This window comes from Papaver somniferum, chromosome 4 (genome assembly GCF_003573695.1).
Source record: "Papaver somniferum cultivar HN1 chromosome 4, ASM357369v1, whole genome shotgun sequence".
NCBI classification, from domain to species: domain Eukaryota; kingdom Viridiplantae; phylum Streptophyta; class Magnoliopsida; order Ranunculales; family Papaveraceae; genus Papaver; species Papaver somniferum.
Window position 1 is genome coordinate 100,503,908 of NC_039361.1, and position 24,284 is coordinate 100,528,191.

Genomic DNA, 24,284 nt, shown 5'->3' on the forward strand with positions numbered 1-24,284 from the left:
TTCCAAAATAGCATTTAAAAACAGAATCTAGATCAGGTGGATGGAAAAAATCTTCAACGTTAAAATTACATAATGTCGACACTGTCCTTTATTTCTTGGTGCTGGTGAACATCCTATTCTTTTTGGCAATCTTGCTTCTTTACTTGTTGGTGTTGTTGAACACTTTTCTTCCACTTTCCTTTGTACTTGAATCTCAGCCCTCTCTGTTCATATTTTTGGTAAAGGTGGTGGTGGTGTTCTTAATATTGATAGAGTTCCACCTAGTTCAATTTTCGTCTTCTTCTTGCTTTTTCTTCCTCCTCCCACTGAATGATGATCTTTGTATGGAATAACCATCTCAATGTGCACAAAGTTGAGTTGAATAAAGAACCCATTATTTGGATGGAATGATTATTTCCTAAGTTGCTATTTTTATTTAATGAAGATGGAAAAAGAAGTGAGATAGAGGCGGGACATGAGAAATGAGTGAACCATTAAATAGAAACACGCACTCCCTATTCACTGCTCTCTCTACTGTCTAGACTCTTGTCTAGCAATGTTAAGGTGAAGTTGCCCGGGATTATCTGACCGCGGGCAGAAACCTTGTTGATAAACACAGCTGACCTTGTTTTCTTTGTTTTGTTTTTTATTCTTTTCGCGCCAAGTTTGGTTCAACGGTCTTCCACGTTTCTCTTTCCCTCCAAATTTTTACATTTCAAAGTATTTGTTTGCGCAGCATTTCCCGATACTCATAAGCGGTAAGACGGCTAGATGCGGCTCAGGTCAATGTAAGGGATTGTCTATCTGCAGCTTGTTCGAGTGTGGTTTGTAACGCAACAGGTCAACAGCCAAAATGGCAAATTTTATTTGAGTTTTGCACTTGAAGAGTGTGGTTCATAGCTAGCTGTTACAACTCGTAAATCGAAAGGGAAATTTTCCGTTAACGTGCTAATTATGATTACGTTTTTGAGTTTGGACGCTTAGTTGGGTTGTTCAGGTTTTGTCTGTTCGTTGTTGTTTAGACGGGTAGCGGCTTAGACTAGGCCGTTCGGTGGAAACAAGACTGTTCATTAGATCTAATCTAACGGATATAAATTCATCCGTCTACACTAGTTCTGCACACTTGTTGCATCCTTTGCATAGCAACGACATTTTGACCATCATTATTTTGACCAATCCAATCATCAGTTTTGTACTTATACACGATTAGAAAAGTATCACATGTTTCATGAAGCTCCGGTTCATAGACCTTAAAGTAGGTATACCACCAATACTGAAAAATAACATCAACGAACATTGTTGTGCCAGTACATTTACCATCAGTTTAACAATTCAATAATTAATCAAATAATAGAAAGTGATTGTAGTTCTTACCCCCAATAAGACCTAAAATCCATTCAAGCTATCTTTATCCTTACTCGAGCATTCACCGAGACTTATGTATGGCTCAGTTAAAATTGCAGAAACGCAATCATAATTTGGGGTTTTAGTTAAATCTTCCAAAGAGTCGAGAAAACCAATTAATTTTACTGAGCTAGCATTGAGGGCAAAAAACTTGGACTAACAACCATAACACAAAAATACGTTCAAGTTCGGGATAATCTTCAACTCTGTGTAACCCCTTGGCAGCATAACTGTTCAAAAGAGCCTTCAACCCATACACTCTTAACCAATATGAGTGTAATATTCTGGAATCTGGCTTTTCATCAATATCATTTGAGTACAAGGGAAGTAGTTGTTTCCATCTTCCTTCTGATACTCACTTTAATTGATTAAATTGTACTATTTCACCCTCACATTTTATTCCCGTCAACATATACAAATCTAATTGTGTGAACCCTAAAAACAACATGGACATAAAATTAATGTTCGTATGTGGAACTAAAATTTGAATCAAACTAAAAAATTGAATCTCTAAAAATTTAAATTTGTTTCTGAACTAAAAATCAAACTATTGAATGGAAAATAGAACTTACCACACTTGAAATCCTTGAAAAATAACGTATTTGCAGTGTTCCACCAATGTTCTGTCATACTCCCTCCGTCCTAGTTTAGATGCCAAAATAGTATTTTGCACAAAGATTAAGAAACACAAAGAGAATAGTTTTTTTCCACAATTACGCTAGGTTAGTATTTAATGTTCCCAGTTTTTAGATGTCTAGGATTTTGTTGTTTAGTTGGAAAAATTCAAATTAGAGGAAATATATAGAGAAAAGTATTGAAAAGTGTCTTGAAAATTGAAATACACAATTCTCCATGTTATGGTATGATTCCAAGTTAGGGGCAAATCAGGATAAAAGGTGGAAAAATATGAAGTATAGCAAGTATTCTAGGACAAAAAAAATCCCCAATTTTGGCATCTAAATTAGGACGGAGGGAGTAACTCGCATAACAACAATACTGTCGTTTGTTCCTTTCATGAAATATAAACGCTGCCAAGGATATCTTCGCAAGGATTCTTGAACAGCTTCAGGGAGGAGCCTAAACACTTCGGCTATCTCAGACCACCCGCCTCTTAATTTAGATAAACCAACTCGCTCGGGATGGTTAGATAAATGTGTAGGTAATACACCAGGTCCAACTAGTTGCCTAACATTTACGAATCCTTTTTGTTTATCCTGGACTCATAAAATATCACTATCTGCAACAGATTTTCCTTTATCTTTCCTGTTTCTTTTCCTTTGTCTATTTGTTTTGGAACTACTCATTTTTAAGCAAAAAATAACTCTAGTTTGCTCTCTAGAGAAGGAAAGAAGAAGAAAAATTGTGAATGAAAACTGAAGGGAATGGTGGTATTTATAAACGGTAAAGCACCGACCGCAGGAGGTCGAGTTTAAATCGCTACCGGTGCAAACTCCACCGGGCAGTCGAGTTGAAGCCGCTAGAGGTGTAGTCTCGACCGCTCGGTTGAGACTCGATCGCTTAACTTATTTCCCGTAGTGGTGCGGCCAGTTTGCCAGGCCGCCTGACATGGTAATGGATGGGTTAGCCAACCCCATAGGAACCGGTCTTATACTCGTGTTTATCATCATCAGTAATACTCCCTCCATCCCAAATTAGATGAGCTAGTTGTAGTTAGCACAATTCTTAAGGCAGGGAGGTAAGGGGAGTATGTTTAAGTATTTTTTTTACAATTATGCTCTTATGGATAATAACTAGTAAAACTTAGAAATGATTCATCTCTTAAACTATACCACGGTTTTTCCGTTGAAAAGCATTTTAAAACACCTACATAACGAATATAAACATGACTATCAAATTATACATATTTCTTATAGTAACAATAATCAATTAAAAGGGTAGTTTTAGAAATATCCTCTTAATTAGAGAGAAAACTCATCTATTTATGGGACAAAATTTAAAACCAACTAGCTCATCTAATTTGGGACGGAGGAAGTATCACTCATTTTTATCGCAAGGAAAGTATTGCTAGTAACTGTTTATTCCATGTCCGACAGTAATTATCAAGCTGCGTGGTTTAACTATCTAAGATTTTATCAATGAAGCTATAGAGAATGATAATACCCCGTAATAGGGATGATTACATTGCAGCACAAAGGTATGCTTACAGTCACGATTAAGTCTAACTAATGATGTTATGGAGCTGAATTTCCAAACAGGTTACACTCATTCAGCAGTGAGATTTTTTGAATGAACCATGCATACTGCCCAACAGCAATACCGACTTGAAAATTCGATTATGGAAAATAAGAATCTTTCCACCTGACCAACAACCCGATTATTTGCCATTCAATCTACTCTATTCTTTCAGACAATTAATTTATTTGTACAATCCAGCCAATTAATGAAATATTTTATACCTATTAAAATAATCTCAAGCGCCCAAGTCCAAGTTCAGTTAAATATGTCACCAAATCTACCTAATAAATGGGGTTGTGCTGGTACACAAAAGGGACCGGACTAATGAACTGCTGCCGCTTCTAAGGGACTTCAAGCACCCACTCTCATTGGATTGACTCAAAAAATAAAATGCAAGCCATAAAAAGAAAGAAGGAAAAATGAACAAAGAACCTTCACAAAGTAGTCAGTCGTTGATGGGCTGCACTATATCTGAAGGCTGGCTGCAATAGAGCTAGCAAGGCTAAGGATCTCGAAGGGACGTCTGTTTTTTACCTCTCTGACCGTCAGCGGACAAGAGTCTGTGATCCAAAAGTAGGTCATCCCATTCTCTGGAGATCCTGGAGAGACAAATAAGAAAAAAGAGATCACACAATTTTGTTGTTTATCCTTCATCAAAATATCATATAATCGTAAATTTGAAAAAGAATGTCTCTCTGACTATTGATTAGGGAGTTAAATCTCAAGTAAGAACAATTCCAACTTACAAGAACAAACCTAAATTCTAAAACAAAATCATTATTGACTGTCCTTCTGCCATAGGCTATTTTATCAGCAAGCCCAAAAAACTCAAATGGAGTCGATTAAATGCAAAGATGAATGTTATCCAAAGAAAAATATGATATATAAATCTTACATAAGAGGAACACGTCTTCTTTACTCGAATGTTATATTACAACTAACAAAAAGTTTACCTCCCATATCAGGTTCGAAGCGTTCCCACGATCTATTAGGGAAGATCCCATGTGTCACGTAAGCACTGATTTTAGCTGCTCCTTGTGCGGCCAAAACTTTCTAAAAGAAGAGCCAAAGGTAAGAGAGAGTGTTGACAACAATTATAGAGCCTAACTAAGTCGAGAAAGCACCTTTGAGGCCTAAAATCAAGACAACTTTGAGAATCAGAACTTCCAAATAAAGATAATACGTTTGGATTATTTTCCCTTTTTGGTTCTTTGACATGTGTGCTTCTTTATGAGACGGCGAAATAACGGTTTCACATAGTATAGACTCCTGATCATCTAATACCTAATGCATAGTTTATTTTGCCAATCTAAGGATAATTTCATCTACGATAGGATCTGATGCCGAACTACTTTCATAAATAACATTCTCACCTGACATTCAATCAGTGTACCGCCAGACTGAACTAGGTCATCAACAATTACAACATGGCGGCCTTTGGGGTCTCCCTCTTTGAGGCGTACAATCCTCTGGTCACCTTCCCGAACTTTGGTGCAAATAATCTGAAATGTACTTACTTAGATACTAACGCAATTTAATGAATATAAGTTGTAAATCAGACAACTATCTATGCACATAAGAATGCAAAATTCGCGACAAGAACATACACCCATATTTTCCAGAGCAAACATGCAAACACTATTATTAGACAACAGGCAAGGAACAACACAGCTTTTTTCCTGCGGTCTTCTATAAAATAAACCATATATACATTAAATTTGTTGGTATTTAGTCACTACCGCAGAACAAAGTTATATGCCAAGAAGACACTTCTGGGCAAAAATGATAGGATAGCACTTGAATCAGAGGTACGGTATATGCTTGGCTAGGACGTTTACCATAGGGAAATGCTGCAGCTGCTTATAGAATCTCTTCCATGCACCATCATCAGGAAAAGCAATGATTATCTAACAAACGACATCACCTTGTCAGTAGTAAACAAATGTAAAGAAAAGCAACTACAAACATCTGCATGAGGATCTTGTACATTGTCAGAGTCAGGGAGCTGTTGAAGCCTGTTTTTAAGCAAAGGAATCCCGCTCTCGAAGCATGGTAAAACATTGTCTCCAAAGTAAAACCTCTCCTGCAATTCAGTAAGAGGGGTAAGACATTGGTTCCGCGACATGCAATAGACAGCACAGTAATCAGAAAAGAACCCATCTACTTGGATAATGATTGACATTGTAAATGGTACAACATTTGGTACATTTGTTAAGCTGTTTTAATACATAAATGACACAAACCTGCAGAGCATGGATATCAAATATCACTAAACTAGTTGGTCCACCTCTCGAGTTTGGTACATTTGATAAAATTCTAGCAAGGGTGAATGCTGTTGCAATGTCTCCTTCTTCTTCCACACGCTCGGAGGTACCAGTTGGGAAAAAAGGTAACACTAGTGTAAATGAAGAAATAAACAGCTTCGGCAATGCATATATTACAGAAAGTTGCTCAAAAATCACTGCTGGGGAACTAAATGAAGCTAGAAAAGCAACATGTTGTCCACGTATGCCCTGGGCATTAGATATAAACAAGTTCGGAAAGCCATCCTCAAATGTCCTAACAATGAATAAACAACTTGTCAGATGACTCAAATAGTATCATTATTCAAGAAGCAGAGGCGACCGTGCAATTTGGACACGCATATTCTAACAAATAGTTTGAAACTAGATATGACCCTTAATCCAAAACCCCAAAAGCTTCAAACTTTATCCTAAAAATCAAATCTTTTTTTTTTACCTCCAGGTAATGTTTCTGAGCTCAATTGAATCGGACTGAGCAGCAACTCGTTCAGCTAGAGATTTGAATTCAGTACAATAAAACAGACAAACTCTTTTAGAATTCTGCTGAGTAGAAGAAGAATCTATAGAGTTCGTAGCCATTGGTAATGCAGAAATTGAACTATGAAAACTGTGATGGTCGATTTCAGGAATCCGATCATCACTCCTACTCCATTTGTGTGAATTCTCAAAGCTTGTTAATTCACATCTAATTTTGACTTTTCCGCTTGATGATAAGAATCGAATTTTGTTTGGTTTCAGAATTTGAGAAAAGGGTTTTGAGTAATTTGGGAATTCTTGATGAAAACTAGGGTTTCCATTTCTGTATGGAGACTGAGTCAACTGAGTTGACGCCATTTTTCGCGGGTGATCGAAACACTATGTGCATTTACTCGCTGGTGCTGATGATGTCAAAAAATTTGGGTTTATAGAAGATGAAATTTATCAAATTACGGATGTTTTTCCATTCCAGGTAATTGTGGGGTCCCTGGTTTTCAGAAAAAAAAAACAATTAGTGGTTTTCGGTCTAGTTCCTTTTGTTCCGCTTCCAGATATTACATGCCGGAATTATTCTGGCACCCTAATGTGCTCACAAGGTTGCTTTTCGTTGTTTTTTTTCTTTTTTTTTTTTTTTCCTGAAAGGTAGTAAGTACAGTTCTAAGTTCTAATAATGCGGGTATAGGTTACCCATTTATGTCATCTACAACAATATTTGAAATAAAGGATGGACAAGTGTTGTCCCAAATTCTTGTCGTCGATGTAGTTGGGTATTATTGTTGATGATCCACCGCTTCATTTGCTAGTTTGTCCGCTGCTTGATTGGCTTCCCTGTATGTATGTGTCAGTTTAATATATGGTATGCTTTCCATTAGCAAATTAATCTCCCGCATCACCCCTCTCAAGTACCATGGAATGGTGTCACTTTCGTTTTTCATCATCTGAATGAGTGCTTGTGAGTCGGCTTCAAACCAAACCATAGGCCAGAGTTGTTGTTTTGCTGCTCTTGTTGCTAATAAAAGTCTCCATGTTTCTGTTGTGATTGTTGTTGATGCCTAGTGGGTTTGCCAGTGCCATAATTACATGTCCTGTATTTGATCTGATTATACATCATGCGCCTGCTGGTCCTGGATTTCCTCGAGCTGCTCCATCTGAATTTATCTTGATCCGTTGTTCTTTAGGGGCCTGCCATGTGATTAAAATTGTGGTTTTTGTGAATCTTCTTGCTGGTCTTGCTTGAGGTTGTTGGTCCGGACAAATTGGTATGAGATGTTGTTGTGCCCATTGGTATTCTGTAAACATTGTTAGGACCATACTATTGAGTTGTAGTGCTATGTGCTGCTTCCTTTGGTAAACCTGTGAATTTCTCGCCAGCCATAAATGCCATATGGTGAAGCAGAATATGCATTTAGTTGCGGCTAGTAGATGTTTAGCAAGCACGTCAAAGATGTTGTTTGGTTTGTTGGGTATTGGAGTTGGGTTTGGACTTCTAGGAAAGTGTGTACGGAGAAGGTTTCACAGTTGGGTTGCTTGGGTACATTCGAAGAAGAGATGTTGCTCGGTTTCTTGATGATTGCAACAAACTGGGCATAAGTTGGTTGGGGTGAGGTTGATATGATGGAGTTTAGCGAAGGTTGGTCATCCTTCTAAGGCTATTTTCCACAAGAAAAGTCGGATTTTTGGTGGACATGGTAAATCCCAAATGAGTTTATAGGGGTGATGCTAGGCTGTGATGCCAGTGGTGTTTGGTTATTGGGTGGTTGTGAATGTGTGATGACTGCATATCCAGTTTTTACTGTGTACTCTCTTGTTTTTTAATACGACCAGATATATTGGTCTTGAACCTGCTGTTGGGTAGGTGGATATTGATGATATTTTGGGCCGTAGTCACATTGAATGATTGGAATATGAGGTGGCGGTTTCATGAATTTGTATCATTGTTTATAAGAAAAGCTACTGGTGTACCTTGCGTGGTAAGTTGGTGGTAAAGTTTAAGGATTGATTTGGTATCCAGTTTCTGTTGATACTTGTTGATTGTCCGTTTCCAATTATTTTAAAACATTTATCCTGCAAAAAAAGCAACCATGTTAGTAAAATTCTTCCAATATGGGATGGCATTGGTTTGTGTTTATGTGATGTGTATATGATCTAGTATTGGCTCATTATGGAGATATTTTTCATCACACATTTTCTTCCAAATCGACTGATGGTTCTTATGCATATGCCACACTCTTTTCAGTAGTAGTGTCTGGTTGTGCTGTTTGCTTTTCCTGATACCTACACCTCCTTCTATCTTTGGTCGAGCAAGTTTATCCCCATCCTATCAGATGCATCTTCCTTGTTTGATTATTGTGCCCCCATAACAAGTTTATGGTAATCCTATCCATCTTCTTGTGAACACGATCAGGAAGCATTTGAGTTTACATCACCTGATTTGCCGTCGGTGTAAGTGAAGTGTTTATCAAAACCACTCTCCCTGCTTGATTGACACACTTTGTTATCCATCCCTGAGCTTTTTTTTGTAGCCGTTCCAATAATTCCACATGAATATGTGCATAATATCTTCATTTATTGAACACGACTCCCAAATACTTTGGTGGTTCAGATGTGGTGCTTATTTGAAAGGTAGTTTCCAATCCTTGGATTTCCTGTGGCCAGAGTTTCGGGTGATGGATGATGCTCGACTTGTATCTATTAAATTCTTGTCCTGCTGAGGTTGAATATGCATGGAGGATTTGTTGTAGCGTGGTGCATGTTTCAGGCTTGGTTGAGCATGTGATGAGGAAATCATCTGCGTACATTAAGTACAGTATTGGTGGTCCTTTTTTTGATATTCGAATTCCTTCCAACCGTCCCTGCATCTCAAGCTTACCAAGATTGGTTGATAAAATTTCAGCACAAATGATGAAGATATACGGGGATAATGGATCGCATTTCCGTAATCCTCGGTTTGGTTGGATGTGTCCTTGAGCCCTTCCATTAATGTTGATGGCATACGTGACTGTTGTTATGTAAGTCATAATATATTCCACAAATTTCCTGGAAATCCCATCTTAGTGAAAGTTTTTTTTACAAACCCCCAATCTAAACTATCATAAGCCTTTTTACATATAATTTCAGTGCTATCTTTGAATGTTTTGTTGGGGGTGGGGGGGCTGCGGATATGGTGGAAGAGTTCTGCGGCAATAACAATATTATGATGAATAGCTCTGTTAGGCACGAATGCACTTTGAAATGGGCTGATGATGAATTGAAGGATTGGACGGATTATGTTCACCAAGAATTTGGCTTTCACTTTGTAAGCCACGTTGCATAGTCCAATTGGCCGGAATTGAGAAGGTTTTGAGAGGGTTGTGAGTTTTCGTATGAGGGTGATATTGGTGTGGTTTATCGGGTGTTGGGGGTGATTATGCTGAAAGAAGTGTTCACCCATAGCCCACAAGTTAGGTCCAGTGATATCTAAAAGTTCCTTGAAGAATTTACTCGTGTATCCGTCTGGACCTGGAGCCTACTCCAACCTGATTCATCGCAGTGTTGTCTCAAATTCCTCATAAGTGATGGTGGTTGTGCTTTGCATATTGCGTGTCCGTTAATCTTGGGTGAATGCCCTCGAATAAGTTCCAATCAATTGTAGTTTGTTGAGCCCTGTATTGCTTATGGAAAAAGCTAAAAATGAGGAATTTGAGTCCATGTACCTTGGTCCGTTATAAGTTGATGGATGTGATTATGCCTGTGGTGGATTGAAGCTTGTGTGTAAAAAAAAGTAGTGTTTAGGTCACCTTGTGATAAGCACGAAAGTGTGACGCATTTTCACCCATAACTACATTAGCTGTGACTCTTTTTATCACTAATAAACTTTATTTGTATGTATTTTTTGGAAATAAACATTTTTGGAAAATTCGGCTCGAAAAGTTGTTAAAGGCACCCCGGAGGACACGTGTTATTCAGACTCTCACTTTCGGATAAGGGGCACTCAAGTTGATAAGGGGCAGTCGCTGCTATTTACACCCATTGTTATTTGCACCCCACATGTTATTCAGACCTCGTACAGGATAAGGGCACTCCATCCTTAACCTTTTGAAAATCATTTTTGGCGGCAAAAGATGTTTATCACCTGCGTATTTCTGGAATGAACGTGGAGAGATTTTCTAGTGATTTCCTTGTTGGTTTGGATGCATATGGGCATGTTTTGATAAACTAGGGATGGTAATTGACTTTGCTTCGAAGGTAAAAGGATATATACATGTGTGGAACAAAACAGAGAGAAGTGGGATAACCACAGGTCTTTTTTGCTGTCCCGAGTTTGTTGTGGGTTGGAATCAATCTTCACTATGTTTGCGAGGACTTAGACTACAATTTGAAACGTGTAGGAGATAAAAAAAAAGGGAGAAAATAACAGCTGCAGACATCAACAGACGCTTGAAGAAGGAATATTTGACCGAGAGATAATCACGGGATTGGTTGTATTTTTGGAAGATTTCATGAGATAGCACGACCATAACTACTTCTGGAACGTGTTTCAGTCAATTTGGAGTGTGTCAGTTGAAGATTTTCGCGAGCAGAGATTTGAAAGGGAAGAAAAATCCCGTATCTTGCATGAGAGTAAAAGAAAATATGTTTGATTGATTGCCGAGATTATTTGGAGTTCAAGGGATTTATTCTCGGTCCAAATGGGTATATATACGCTTCTGGGATCACAGAAAGGGACATGTAGAGTGAGGGGTTAGAACAGAGAGATAAACTTTAGTGCAGAGAGCTTGTTCTTCATCAGCAGAGAAGGGGGAAGAAGACGTGCAGCCAACAGATAAAGACAGTCGTTTAACGACTGTCATCTTTTCTCCTCTTTGCGACTGTTGCTTCTGCGACAGTTTTGAGCATTAGTTTTTGTAACAGATTCTTTGTAACAATTTTCAAATGTATAACTTGTAACAGTGGGTTCTGTAACGCCCACAGATGGTTGCAAATCTCTGTTTTCTTATATTTCTCCAATAAAAACACCTTTTTGAGCAATGAAAAATTCCCTTGAGTGTGTTTTCACTATGCGAAGCTAGACCCCATCACTGGGACAACGAAGGAAGCAACTTTTCATGATTGTGGTAAATGAATTAATTCCTTTATTGACTTTTTGCATAGATTTAATTGTTTTATGATTTCTATTAATTACTCGTTATTTTGTCTAATGTCGCATGCTTAGTTTAAATTAATTTTGATGCATCATGCTTACAACTTACAAATAACTTGGCAAAGAATTAGAGTCACAACTTCTTTTGTTTGAGCTATATTGTCTAGAGTTAATGACTGAACCACAAGAATATGAAAAATAGTGAAATCCTGCGTCTCAGTGCCTCTTCATCTTGTCACCATAATTTGTATATTTTTGCTATTTTAAGTACTTTTGTTTATTAATTATTAAAATCAATATCATCAATTCCGAGTGAACGACAACCTTTCTTACACTACATATGGAATACAAAATAAATAAACTTTGCATCTTTTTTTCCACATGCATGATCTCCTTGGTTATTCAACATTACTCGAAATCTTCGTCACTTCCAAGTACTCCAATGATTCCAAAGGTTGTAAGTTCAACATTATCGTTGTTGAAAATATGTATCCATAACAATGAGAAAAAAAAAGCTCTCAATCATTGTTATGCAGTGTCATAATATTATTACACAACATCAAAGTTCAATTGTATCACAACTTCGACAACAATACTATGGTGATATTTATCACTCCCCCTTACTCAATACTCCATCTCACATGAAAACCACTCCCCCTTACATAATGATCCGAAAACCATATGTATTTGTAGTGTGAACTACACATTAATTCTCCCCCTTTTTGTCAATAAAATTGGCAAAGGTACGAAAACTAGTGGGATCCTCATGAAATTTCCACAGAGACATTTCATGACCAAAAGAAAGTACATATCAACTTTTTAGATGCAATCATATAGCCGAAGCTAAATGCATTCATCAAGGAGTTTATAAAGATACAAGATAACTTTTATAATATTCCACATCTGCACTCCTGTTTGAGGGTGAAAACAGTTTCTGCTGGTTTCGGTAATTTCGTGTGTTGTGGGTGAGAAACGAGCTTAAACCCTAAACAATGTACTCCAAGGGAATACTTTAGATTCGAGAGATCAATCTGTACAAATCCGGCCTAAACCAAGAAATAGTCGTTCCAGACTTGCTTCGGTCACAAAGTGAAGGAGAAGGGTTGGTTTTAGGGAGGGAAGCGAAGAGAGTGTTGATACCAGAATAGTTGATTCTGGAAGAGTAGTTGTTTGACTTGTATCAGAAAGTGAAAGCTAACAGATGGGAAAGCTAACAAGTGATTTCTGAGTGTTGTATGGTCCTGACCAAAACTTGTTGTTCGGTGGAAATAGGTAAGACCTATTTATACAAGTCGAAGTGAAACGTACTCTGGTCTCGTAAGAAATGGAAACGGATGAGTAAATGGGAGGAGGTGGTAAACGGTAACGCATGAAATTGATGTTCCATAATGAAGGAAAGCGTTTCACCATTACTCCCTGTATTTACTAACTGCCTCATCCTTATGACATTGTCTTGTAACGGGCATAGTGTACGCCGCACGCTGTAAACCGCCAAACCAATTCCCCAATGAACATCTCCCAGTTTGTGACATGTGTTGATGTCTCGAGTGTTTTCGTGGAAAACATGTAGCATGTTGCTGCTGTTTGGCAAGTTGAGTTTGGGAGACTTGCCGGATCGGTGGTGACCTTCGACGGTCGAGATTTTGCATCTTGAGAGGAAGGGTAGCCGTTGATTATTGCAACCCTTCGTTTGGTATCTAGTGGCATGAAAGCATGGCCGACATGGTTAGGCATGGCCAAGCTAGGATTTTGGCATAGTTTAGGCGTGGCCAAAAACTAGGGTTTTGGCATTGTTTGGGCGCGACTAAATTAAGGCTTGGCGTCGGGCCAAAGGTTTCCATGCGTTAGCTGGTAACCTTGGATGACTAAGATCCACATCTTAGATGGAAAGGTGGCCGTCGATTGTTGCAGCCCTTCATTTCGGCAGCCAACATCGTGAAGGAAAGGCTGGCATGGTATTGGCACAGTGGTGGGGTTGGCATGCCTTGTCGCGGAGATGTGGCTGGTACAACATGCCATTGGCACATGTGGCATAGTTGGCATACCTTAGAGTGGAGATGTGGTTGGCACGACATGCCATTGGCACATGTGGCATGGATTGCATGTCTTGGCGTGGTTTAGGCGCGACCAAAACTAAGGTTTTGGCGTTGGGACAAAGGTTACCATGCGTTGGTTGGTGACCTTGGACGGCTAAGATATGTATCTCAGATGGACGGGTGGTCATTGATTGTTGGAACCCTTCATTTTGGCAGCCGTAAAGGGAAGGTCGGCATGGCATGGTTTAGGCGCGTCAAGGTGGCTGGCACGGCATGCCATTGACACATGTGGCATGGTCGGCATGACTTGGCGCGGTTTAGGCGTGGCCAAAACTAGGGTTTTGGCGTTGGGCCAAAGGTTACCATGCGTTGGTTGGTGACCTTGGACGACTAAGATCTGCGTCTCAGATGGAAGGGTGGTTGTTGATCGTTGCAACCTTTCGTTTTGGCAGCCGTAAAGGGAAGGCCGGCATGGCATGGTTTAGGCGCGGCAAGGTGACTGGAACGACATGCCATTGGCACATGTGGCATGGTCGGCATGCCTTGGCGCGGTTTTGGAGTTGGGACAAAGGTTACCATGCGTTGGTTGGTGACCTTGGACGGCTAAGATCTGCATATCAGATGGAAGAGGTCGTTGATCGCTGCAACCCTTCGTTTTGGCAGCCGTAAAGGGAAGGTCGGCATGGCATGGTTTAGGCGCGGAAAGGTGGCTGGCACGGCATGCCATCGGCACATGTGGCATTGTCGGCATGCCTTCGCGCGGTTTAGGCGCGGCCAAAACTAGGGTTTTGACGTTGGGCCAAAGGTTACCACGCGTTGGTTGGTGACCTTGGAAGGCTAAGATCTGCATCTCAGATGGAAGGGTGGTCGTTGATCGTTTCAACCCTTCGTTTTGGCAGCCAACGACATGGTTTAGGGTCGGCATGGCTTTGGTATGAAGGCGTGGCTGGCATGTTGGCGTGCCTTGGCGCGGAGACGTGGCTGGCATGGTTTTCCATTGGCATGGTGGTGCGACTGACATGCTGGCGTTCCTTGGCGCGGAGACGTGGCTGGCATGGTGTGACATTGGCATGGTGGGGAGGTTGGCATGCCTTGGCGCGGATACGTGGCTAGCATGGTTTTCCATTGGCATGGTGGTGCGGCTGGCATGCCTTAGCGCGGAGACGTGGCTGGCATGGTTTGCCATTGGCACGGTGGTGCGGCTGGCATGCCTTGGCGCGGAGACGTGGCTGGCATGGTTTTCCATTGCACGGTGGTATGAGAATTAGGGTTTGGCATATACGAAGGTGATGTCGGACAATACTAAGGGTTCTGCCGTGGAACATGACACACGTATATATAGAAAAAAAGGTAACCTGGTAATTCTTACGTAGGCATGTTGAATGATTCAATAAATGTGCTAGTGGTCATAGTGACGTCATGTCAGATGTGCAGTTTTATGATTTTAACCCTAAGCTAAAAACCACCATCAACAACTCCCCACAAAGATTTGGAAATTAAGAACTCTCACCCATAAAATTCCATTCCCGAAAGAACAACAAGAGCGACCTTATTTTCACAAGAAAAGAAGGATTTCTTTGGAAATTACACTAAGATACCTGACAAAAAAACAGCCTAGTGAAACAAATGCAGAATTGAAGTAAACACTTACTGGAGTTCCAAACTCAATTGCCCAAAAGATCGAGATAAGCACAGGGGCAAGAGTTTTAGGAATAACTAATGAACCAAAACAACACCAATAGACTGTCGTAAGTGTTGAAATGTTGCAGTGTCTAATGGTTTGGTAAGAATATCATCCAACTGTTGTTCAGAAGGCACAAATTCCATATTTATGATACCATTTTCATAGAGATCTCGAATAAAATGGTACCTTATATCAATGTGTTTTGTTATTGAGTGCTCAACGGGATTCTCAGTGATTCGAATCGCGCTAGAGTTATCACAAAAGATGTTCATTACTCCATTATCTATTCCATAATCAGCCAACATTTGTTTCATCCAGAGAAGTTGAGTACAACATGAGCCGACAACAATATATTCTGCTTCACATGTGGACAGGGATTGTGAATTTTGTTTCTTGATATGCCAAGCCACAAGATTCAGTTCTACGTACTAGAAACCCCCTGATGTACTTTTTCTGTCTTATACACATCCTGCCCAATCAGCATCTGAATAAGCAGAAAAGTCAGTGTTAGTATCAAACGTGTAAGATAGACCTTACCCGACCGTGTGATTCACATATCGTATGATCCTTTTTGTAGCTGCAAGATGAGATTCCTTTGGGTTGGCCTCAAATCTAGCACAACAACCAACACTAAACATAATATCAGGTCTAGTAGCTGTAAGATATAAAAGTCTACCAATAATAGATTGATACAACTAAGAGTTGCAACGACCCAAAGTCGAAGACTTTAATAAACAAATTTGTATCACACAGAAAAGTTTACAGGAATAGATAAATCTGTCTCCCATAGAAATACCTACGAGTTTTATTCCTTTTTTTGATAAATCGAACAAGAACCAATCGATAACCCGAACTTATATTCCCGAAGAACATCATAGAATTATCAATCACCTCACAATAATCTAAATCGTATGATGGCGAAACTAGATATTGTGGGATCACAAACGATGAGACGAAGATGTTTGTGACTACTTTTTTATCTTGCCTATCTGAAAAATTAATCTCAAACCAATCTTACGATTGTACTCAAATACGATAGAAACAGCAAAATCAGATCAACAACTACAGAGAAAATAGTTGGGTCTGGCTTCACAATCCCAATGAAGCCTTCAAGTCGTTAACCTACATGGTCTCGATAGAAACCTAAGTTAAAGGAGAATGGACTCTAGCTCATATAACTAGTATCACACATGAGGAGTGGGGATTAGGTTTCCCAGTTGTTAGAGTTCTCCTTTATATAGTCTTAGAATCAGGGGTTGCAATCAATGTCACCTTGGTAACAAAGCGTTCAATATTCACCGTTAGATGAAAACCTGATTAGATTCAAGCTAATATCTTTAAACCGTTAGATCGAATCTTAGCTTGTTATACTCACATGAAATGTAACTTCATTTAGGTTTGAGAAACCGTACCTAAACCTGTACAAGTCGTTGGTTCAACGGTAGTTAATCATAGGTTATCCATATGAGTACTTTCATATCAACCTTATTCTTCTTGTTTATGGGTAAAAACTGCTTCTGCTGATTTTGGTCAATTTGGGTGTGTGGATGAGAAACGAGCCTAAACCTTAAACAAATGCACTTCATGGGAGTACTTTAGAGATCAATCTGTACAATCCTGGCGTAAACCAAGAAATGGTCGTTCCAGGCTTGCTTCGGTCACAAAGTGAAGGAGAAAGGTTGGTCTTAGAGAGGGAAGCAAAGAAGGTGTTTAGACCAGAATGATTATTTCTGAAGGTGTGGATATTTTATGACTTGTATCAGAATGTGGAACTGGCTTGTGGAATGTAATCTATCAGTTCTTTGGTGTTTTCTGGATACTGTGTTGTTGTTGACCGAACTGTTGCCGTTTGGTTGAAATAGGTAGAACCTATTTATACAAGTCATATTGAATGAACCCTGATCTCGTAGAAAGTGAGAATGATTGAGTGATGGACAAGTGGGGCCGTGTGTAAATGCCAGAAAATCATGTTCCCATTATGAAGGAGAAGAGTTAGTTTACACTCACTACTTCTTTCCTCCACTAACTGCCCTGCTTTCTGACACTTTCTTATAATGGGCGTGTTGCACGCCGCACGCTGTAAACCGCCAGACCAATACCCTGATGAGTATCCCCCAGTTTGTGACATGTTTGATGTCTCGAGTGTTTTCGTGGGAAACGTGTAGCAGGTTGCTATGTGTGGCAAGTCAAAGTCAGGAGACTTTCCGCAGGAGAATAGCATGTGATGCTATTAGGCTTGTCTTGGCTGGTCGCCTAAGACTTGCCACAGGCCTGTCAATTCTGTGGCGAATTTGGACGGCTAAGATTGTAACCCATGAGAAAGGGTGGCCATTGATTATGGACACATTCTGCTGGCGCCTGATAATGACACAATGGCGTGGTTGGCATAGTTTGTGCATGACAGTGGCACGATGGTGCAAGTAGCGCCCGACGTAGCCATGGCCGCTATATTTTGGCATATTGGTGTTATACCCAAATATGGTTTGGCAACATTAGTTCTAGTTGCCACATCAATCCCAATGCTCTGGGTAGCATGATTTGGCTTGGTTGGCGTAGCAACTTCGCCTAAATTAGGGTTGGCATGCCGAAACCCTAATTAGTGCGTGTGGCATGCGGCCGCGACATGGTAACGCTTTTTGTGTAAACGACGCCATAATCATGAAAAAGTAACTATAGTAAGACCATAATGTGGAAACGGCCACATGAGCAAGAATTGTTATGAGTGACTATGATGTGGCGCCATTCCTAGGGTTTTCTGGGTCCCGCGTGGCTCGTGGCATGTTGTGGGGCCCAAAGTGGCGTAACTTGAGCCGCAACTGGAAATTAGGGTTTTTGTTAATGCGCCTGAACTAGAGTCGTGCTTCTGACTAGAAAACCCTAATTTAAGCACATCATGGCTTTGACCACGAACATGAGGTGGGTTAGCACATAGGGCGCTATTTACAGCACGTTGGCATGTTTTGGCATGCTGCACGATTGGCGTGGAAGAGTGGCATGTTGGCATGCCGTTCAGCCTATTGCAACATGGCACGTTTGGCATGTTGGCACGGATTTTTGGAAAACCAATGGCTTTGTGACCATTTGGCGTAGTTTGCCTCTTTTAACACTATGGCAAGTTTGGAGCAACCTGATTGGTTAATATAAGAGAGGCAGGCCAAGCATGGGCGTGGCCACACTTTTGGTATGCGTGTGGCGGATTTAAAGCGACCTGATTTGTCAATAGGAAATAAGGTCGACAAGTATGGGCCCAGCCAGCGTATGGCGGGTTTAAGGCGACCTGTTTGGTCGAAGGCAAATAGGGCCGGTTGGGAAACATGGGGCGTGCCTAAAGCATGTCCACACCTTCCTTTGCTGCTGCTCCTATTCCGCGGCCCCTTTCTGATTTTGGGAAGGATTTTGCACCTACTAATCCATGGCGGATTAATTGCTTAGTTCGCCTAAGCTTAATTTAGACCAACGGGGTCTAATATATTGCGCAAGGCGCAAAACCCTAATTTTTGCAAATTAGCCAGGGTAATATTCGAATATTATGAATTATCACAAAATTGATTGAATTCTATGTATTGACACAGAATTCTTTAAGTTTATTGCTAGATAGCAGTGTGCTTTCTGATTGAGTACTTTATGCAAGGACCTTAACCTTGATACTTTGAAATTCGTGTTACTCTGCTGCGAATGAACACAAATTGTCATGCCATATCAATATTAAGGGTTCAGACGGGGAACATAACACAAAAAGTATTCAAAGAAACTTATAATAAAGGCAAGATGCCGAAATTTACAGAGTCTCTGGGATTGTTGCTACATGCACCATTTTGGATAATTTTCATATGAAAATATTGAATTGCTTAATAAATGCGCTAGTGGAGAGGTTGAATTACTCATCACTTTTATATGGCTCCGTTTCTTTTCAGAATGATGGCATATTAAATGCAAGGTTTACAATTTTAACCCTGAACTAAAAACCACCATCATATTAAGTCCCCTGCTTAGCTCGTACCAGTGGCATTGTTGTGGGGTAAGCATGAGATGGATACATACAAGGATAAAATCAAAGGGACAAAACATGCGGAGATTTCCAGGAAAAATTCGACTGACCTTTTACAAGAGGCATGGGTGGTCCATGATCTTTGTGTTGGCGTACTTCTGGCTTGGCCACAGGGTACTGATGTTGGCGCTGAAACTTCGGACACGGAGTGCTGATGCTTGTAGTGCAACTTTGGCCACGAAATGCTGATGTTGGCACTGTAACTTTGGCCACGAAGCGCTGCAGGTTGAGCGGCTGGCTTGGCTACGGAGTATTGCAAGTTGAGCAGCTGGTGCTCCTCGTGCTGGCGCGTTGCTGGTTCGGTCATGGAGCTTCGTATCCTGGATCGTTGGCACTAATTTGGGTGTGGATGAATCCAAAATGGATTCCTTTTCCTACCCAAACTCTCAAGGTGTCGTGCATTCAAAAGGGGTTACATTCTCTTCTACTCTTGTTATGTTGGCTTTGCTTCTATAGCGGCGAGCTTCCTTCCATCAGCAACCCAGGTGAGCCAATTATCTCAGATAGATAAGTATCTAAACCAGTTGACATCTCGTATCCCGAGCTTTCATATACGGTAGGTGAAATAGTTTCTCTTTTTCAGGTTTCGTCAATCCTGACAAGAGGCATGAGTAGTCTATGATCTTTGCATTGACGGCTTGGCCACAAGGTGAAGGCGCTTGGCGTACCTCTGTATTTGCTACGGTATTGGCGCCTGGAGTACTTCTGGCTTGGACACAGGATATTGGTGTTGTGGAGCGTTACAAGTCTGAGTGGTTGGTGATCTTGGCACGCTGCTAGTTAGGTCGTGGAGCAGAGATCTTCGTGCGCTGCTTGTTCGGCTATGGAGAGGTGATCTTGGCGCGTTGGTTTTTCGGATATGGAGCATGAGTGTGGTGCACCCATACATCTATTCTCGTTCATGGAGCAAGGAGGAATCTTTCTTCTGTTCAAACTCTAGAAACTCCGATCGTATGAAAAGGGGTATCGACCCTCTTCTGTTTTTGTTGCCTGTCCGGCTCTGTGCTTTCGTTTGCAGCGTCTGGCTCCTCTTCGTCATTTTTTTAGCGGTGGTAGAGCGATCATTAACGGCAAAAAAACAATCTCCAATAGTTATAACCAGCAGCAAGGCGAGCCAAGAGAACTCAAGGTAGGTGCTCTCTCCTATTTTGCGCATGTAGCCACCCAACAGTACCATCAATCTTCTCCAGAATGTGTAATAAGGTTCTGACTCCAGAAGAATGAGTATCTAACCTCTCCATCGGATTTCAAAATTTACCAAACTCCATTGCACTCTAGGGATGGATGGATGAAATATGTGCTCGACAATGATCATGTCAGGGCTAATCTTGGAGATTGTGGTTGTGTTGTTGGTCCATCCTTGACTTTAGGTTATTTGGTGCCTAGACTTTATGATTGCGATGGTGATCTGTTGTGGATGCTTGTATGGTCGAAATCTTCCGGATCATTGGGTGAAATAAATGAGTTGAGAGGCATTCTGTTGCCGATGTGCTGCTATCAAGTCTTCAAGGACTTCGTTCCAAGAGACATCCTTTGAACCATCTTCTGAATCTTGGACTATTGTATGGAATGGGATGCGATGACAGTCCCCAGTTACACTTCCGTCTGGTCATAGATCCGATAGTGTAGCCGGATATGTGAATATCTCTGTGGCGTGATTTTGGAGTCTTTGATGCATGTGTACGGCTTCATGTTGAGAAATTCCTGCGGCTCGTAAAGCTTCGACAGTAATAATGTTGAAATCAGGAATAACCTGGTTGAGGGAAGTGAAGGCATCCCATGCTGGTAGTCCCCATGTGTAATTATCCTGAGCCTAGTTTCTCGTGGAAGATGTGCTTCTACTACATTCACTGGTAAGGTGGTGACTGCGTTTAAACTTCTAAACCTGAAGGAGGCTTCAGTCCCCAAGTGTAGCCTACTTTAATTGCATCGCCTTGAGTCCACGCCTGTGTAATTTGATACAAGATTATTGTACTCTCCTGGATGTGATGCTGGGATGCTTGGAACATCACATGGACGAAACATTCTGGACAACGAAGAGGTAGAAGTAAGAGAGTTATGCTGTTAATCGTGGCTCCCTCTATCTTTTCAAGAAAAATGTTTCATCCGCGTCTCTGGAGTTATCTCATGAATGCTTGATTGTTGTCGGGGATGGACCGCGGTGAGCAGTTCCCAGTCGCACTTCTCTTTGGTTACTGAAGTTGTTTTCTTTAAGTAGGCTTGGGATCCAGGCCTCGTAAAGTGTTGCGGGCGCCTTCTAGACGAAGATGTGATGATGTCCTTACGTTACACCTTTGAAGAATAGATGGACTTGTCGTGGCTATGACTTTTGGGTTGACCGTGCATCCCGAGCTTTGACAGTGAAGGGATTCCGTGTAGAGCCTCAGTCCCCAAGTTTGGTTTACATGTTTATATCTTGTATGGTCGTGAGCTGACCATGATAAAGATATCATCTTGCATCCGTATTGGTGACTCTATTACTTCTTCCATGTGAAACTAAAATATGGAGAAATATGGATTACCTTTGTAGTGTTTGTTGCTATGGTAAAGCTCTGGTTGGTATCAAAAAACGAACAACAACAGTTCTTGGCAGCAGAAGAGACTACATTGTCATGGGAACCCAAAATAGGTTGGATGGAATTGCATGGGCGTCCATGGAACCAAAAGGATTGGCTGTATGCTTAGGCGAGTAAACTATCCACGACCATAATATTTGGCGAGATGGATCAAAAAGTGGCCACAACTACGAACCTTGGCTGGTTGTGATCACGATCCTTGACATGGAGGAGTGTGGCGGCTACGGCACGATCCTTTGAAGGGAGGAGTGTGATGGCTACGTTACGATCCTTGGCAGGGAGGAGTGTGGAGGCTACGGCACGATCCTTGGCAGAGAGGAGTAGCGACTTCTGGAGAGAACGTTGAAGCGGAGCGGCTCCTGGAGTGAAACGTTGAAGCGGCCCCTTCTGAGTTGTGGCCATGTCCGTCTGAGTTTTGGCAAGAACTTCATGTCTCTCTATTAAATCGATAATGGTAATGGGAAGGTTGGTTTCCTCTGTCTCCTCCAGTCTCTCTTATTGACGAAGAAGTGGTGGCAGTCCTGGTGATGATTGGAGGCGTCATGCTCGAAGAAATATTAGCAGTAGCGGCGGCTCTGTTTCTAGTAATAAGAGGCGTCACGTCAGAAGGGATGCTTCTGGTGCTGCTGGTGTTGGTGGTAGAGGATGTAACGCCATGGACGTCTTGACTGCGCTTGCGGATGGTACATTGGTGTTGTCCATTCCACTTTGCTCTCATCCGATACGGCCACATACTCTATTCGCTTAGGGGTCTCTCCACAAAACTGAATTTTTCAGGTTGCAAATCCGAGTTTATTGTGTGACGCAATCCTGGCCGCGAGAAGTCCCCGGTCATCCTTTATTGTCTTTGTAACATCTCTATGTCGATCCGCGGCAAGGCGGAGAACCTCCAGTCCCAAGACGTAATTCCCCTGAATCAATCTTTTTCTGGACAATGCGCTTCATAGCGTTGCATTCGTTGGTCGAATGATGAATAAACTTGTGATAGTGGAAATATCTTGAATCTAGCATCTCCTGATCAGTTGGTGGACGCCCTACGGGGGTAGTTGGACTACTCCCTCTCGTACCCAAATTTCCAGTAACTCTATAACTCTTATGATAGGCAACGAGAAGCGTGGATATTTTGAGTCTGGCTTCTCCCGCATCAGTAGTTGCTTTGGCGTAAATTCTTGCAGGCTTTGGCATGAAGCTCTTTTGAGGGCAGAACTGACGCTTGAGCGATCATTGATTCATGAGCGGACCGTTTACTTATACCGTATTGCTGAAAGGTAATATATCTTGAAGGGGTTGCGTCAGCGACGACGACACGTGGTGGCTGAGCTGGAAATTGTTCATTGGCGTAGTGTTCGTTTCCATAAGCGTCTTGGTAGTTTTCCCCCCTCTTCAGGTACTTCTCTTTTCAGCAAAGTAGTCGTGGTTTCGGACTGTTGGAAAACTCTTTGAACTTATGCGAGGGTTTGGAGATAAATATTTTCCAGTAAGGCTTCATAGGAAGGCTCTTTACCTTTGTCTTGCAGATGTTATGGCGCACCTGGAAAGTATCCTCCCCTGGTCTTGTGAAATTTTCCTGGCTCTCTGTGTTGGCAGAATCCAATTGGACGCTCTTCTGCTGCTCCTTTATGGTGTGGCTACATGCTCCGTCAGCATCCTCATTGGTAGAGTCGCAGGCTTTAGCCAAATATTTAACATACTTCGTATTACTCTTGAAATTGGCGGGATCCTTCGGATAAGCCTTTGCTGATTCTTCCCACAATAGGCTTATTATACTCTTCAGGATACGAAGTGTCTCATTTTTCCGCCTGATAATATCGACTTGTATGGTAACCACATCCTATGGAATTTTTTTCATGTCTTCCATGGTAGTTGGCTTCCATCTATTCATAGCTTCTGCAAGGTTCGCATGACCCGAATACATATGGAAAGAATCTTTGACTGAAATGAGTTTTAGTTAATGATTAGATTAAGCCTAAAACCAATTGGGATGGAAATGAAATTGATAATTGAATTTGATATTGCAACCGAGAGATTAATCTTCCACTGTGGTCGCCAATTGTTTATGAGTAAAAACTATTTCTGCTGGTTTTGGTCGATTTGGGTGTGTGGATGAGAAACGAGCCTAAACCTTAAACAAATGCACTGCATGGGAGTACTTTAGATTCAAGAGATCAATCTGTACAATCCTGGCCTAAACCAAGAAATGGCCGTTCCAGGCTTGCTTCGGTCACAAAGTGAAGGAAAAGGGTTGGTCTTAGGGAGGGAAGCGAAGAAGGTGTTGAGACCAGAATGGTTAATTCTGAAAGTGTGGATATTGTATGACTTGTATCAGAATGTGGAACTGGCTTGTGGAATGTAAGCTATCAGTTCTTTGGTGTTTTCTGTATATTGTGTTGTTATTAACCAAACTGTTGTCGTTTGGTTGAAATAGGTAGAACCTATTTATACAAGTCATATTGAACGCACCA

General features: G+C 41.2%; 1 protein-coding gene across 1 annotated transcript; it reads right to left on the minus strand.

Annotated features, from left to right (window-relative positions):
• Positions 1–3,645: 3,645 nt before the first annotated feature.
• LOC113276191 (ribose-phosphate pyrophosphokinase 4-like) lies at positions 3,646–6,879 on the minus strand. The gene is made up of 7 exons (XM_026525764.1): positions 6,319–6,879; positions 5,823–6,138; positions 5,567–5,662; positions 5,418–5,486; positions 4,953–5,081; positions 4,533–4,632; positions 3,646–4,178 (listed from the first exon to the last, which is right to left on the minus strand). The coding sequence occupies exons 1-7, from the start codon at positions 6,714–6,716 to the stop codon at positions 4,045–4,047; spliced, it is 1,242 nt and encodes a 413-aa protein (XP_026381549.1). The 5' UTR covers positions 6,717–6,879; the 3' UTR covers positions 3,646–4,044.
• Positions 6,880–24,284: the final 17,405 nt, after the last annotated feature.

What these genes read in the sequence shown, in the direction of transcription:
- LOC113276191 (XM_026525764.1), bottom strand. Translation starts at nt 6,716, where the DNA reads ATGGCGTCAACTCAGTTGACTCAGTCTCCATACAGAAATGGAAACCCT. An exon ending in AGCTGCAGCATTTCCCTATG is followed by an intron (nt 5,082 to 5,417) that starts GTAAACGTCCTA and finishes AGTACATTTCAG; the next exon opens with ATTATTTGCACCAAAGTTCG. An exon ending in GTACACTGATTGAATGTCAG is followed by an intron (nt 4,633 to 4,952) that starts GTGAGAATGTTA and finishes CTCTTCTTTTAG; the next exon opens with AAAGTTTTGGCCGCACAAGG.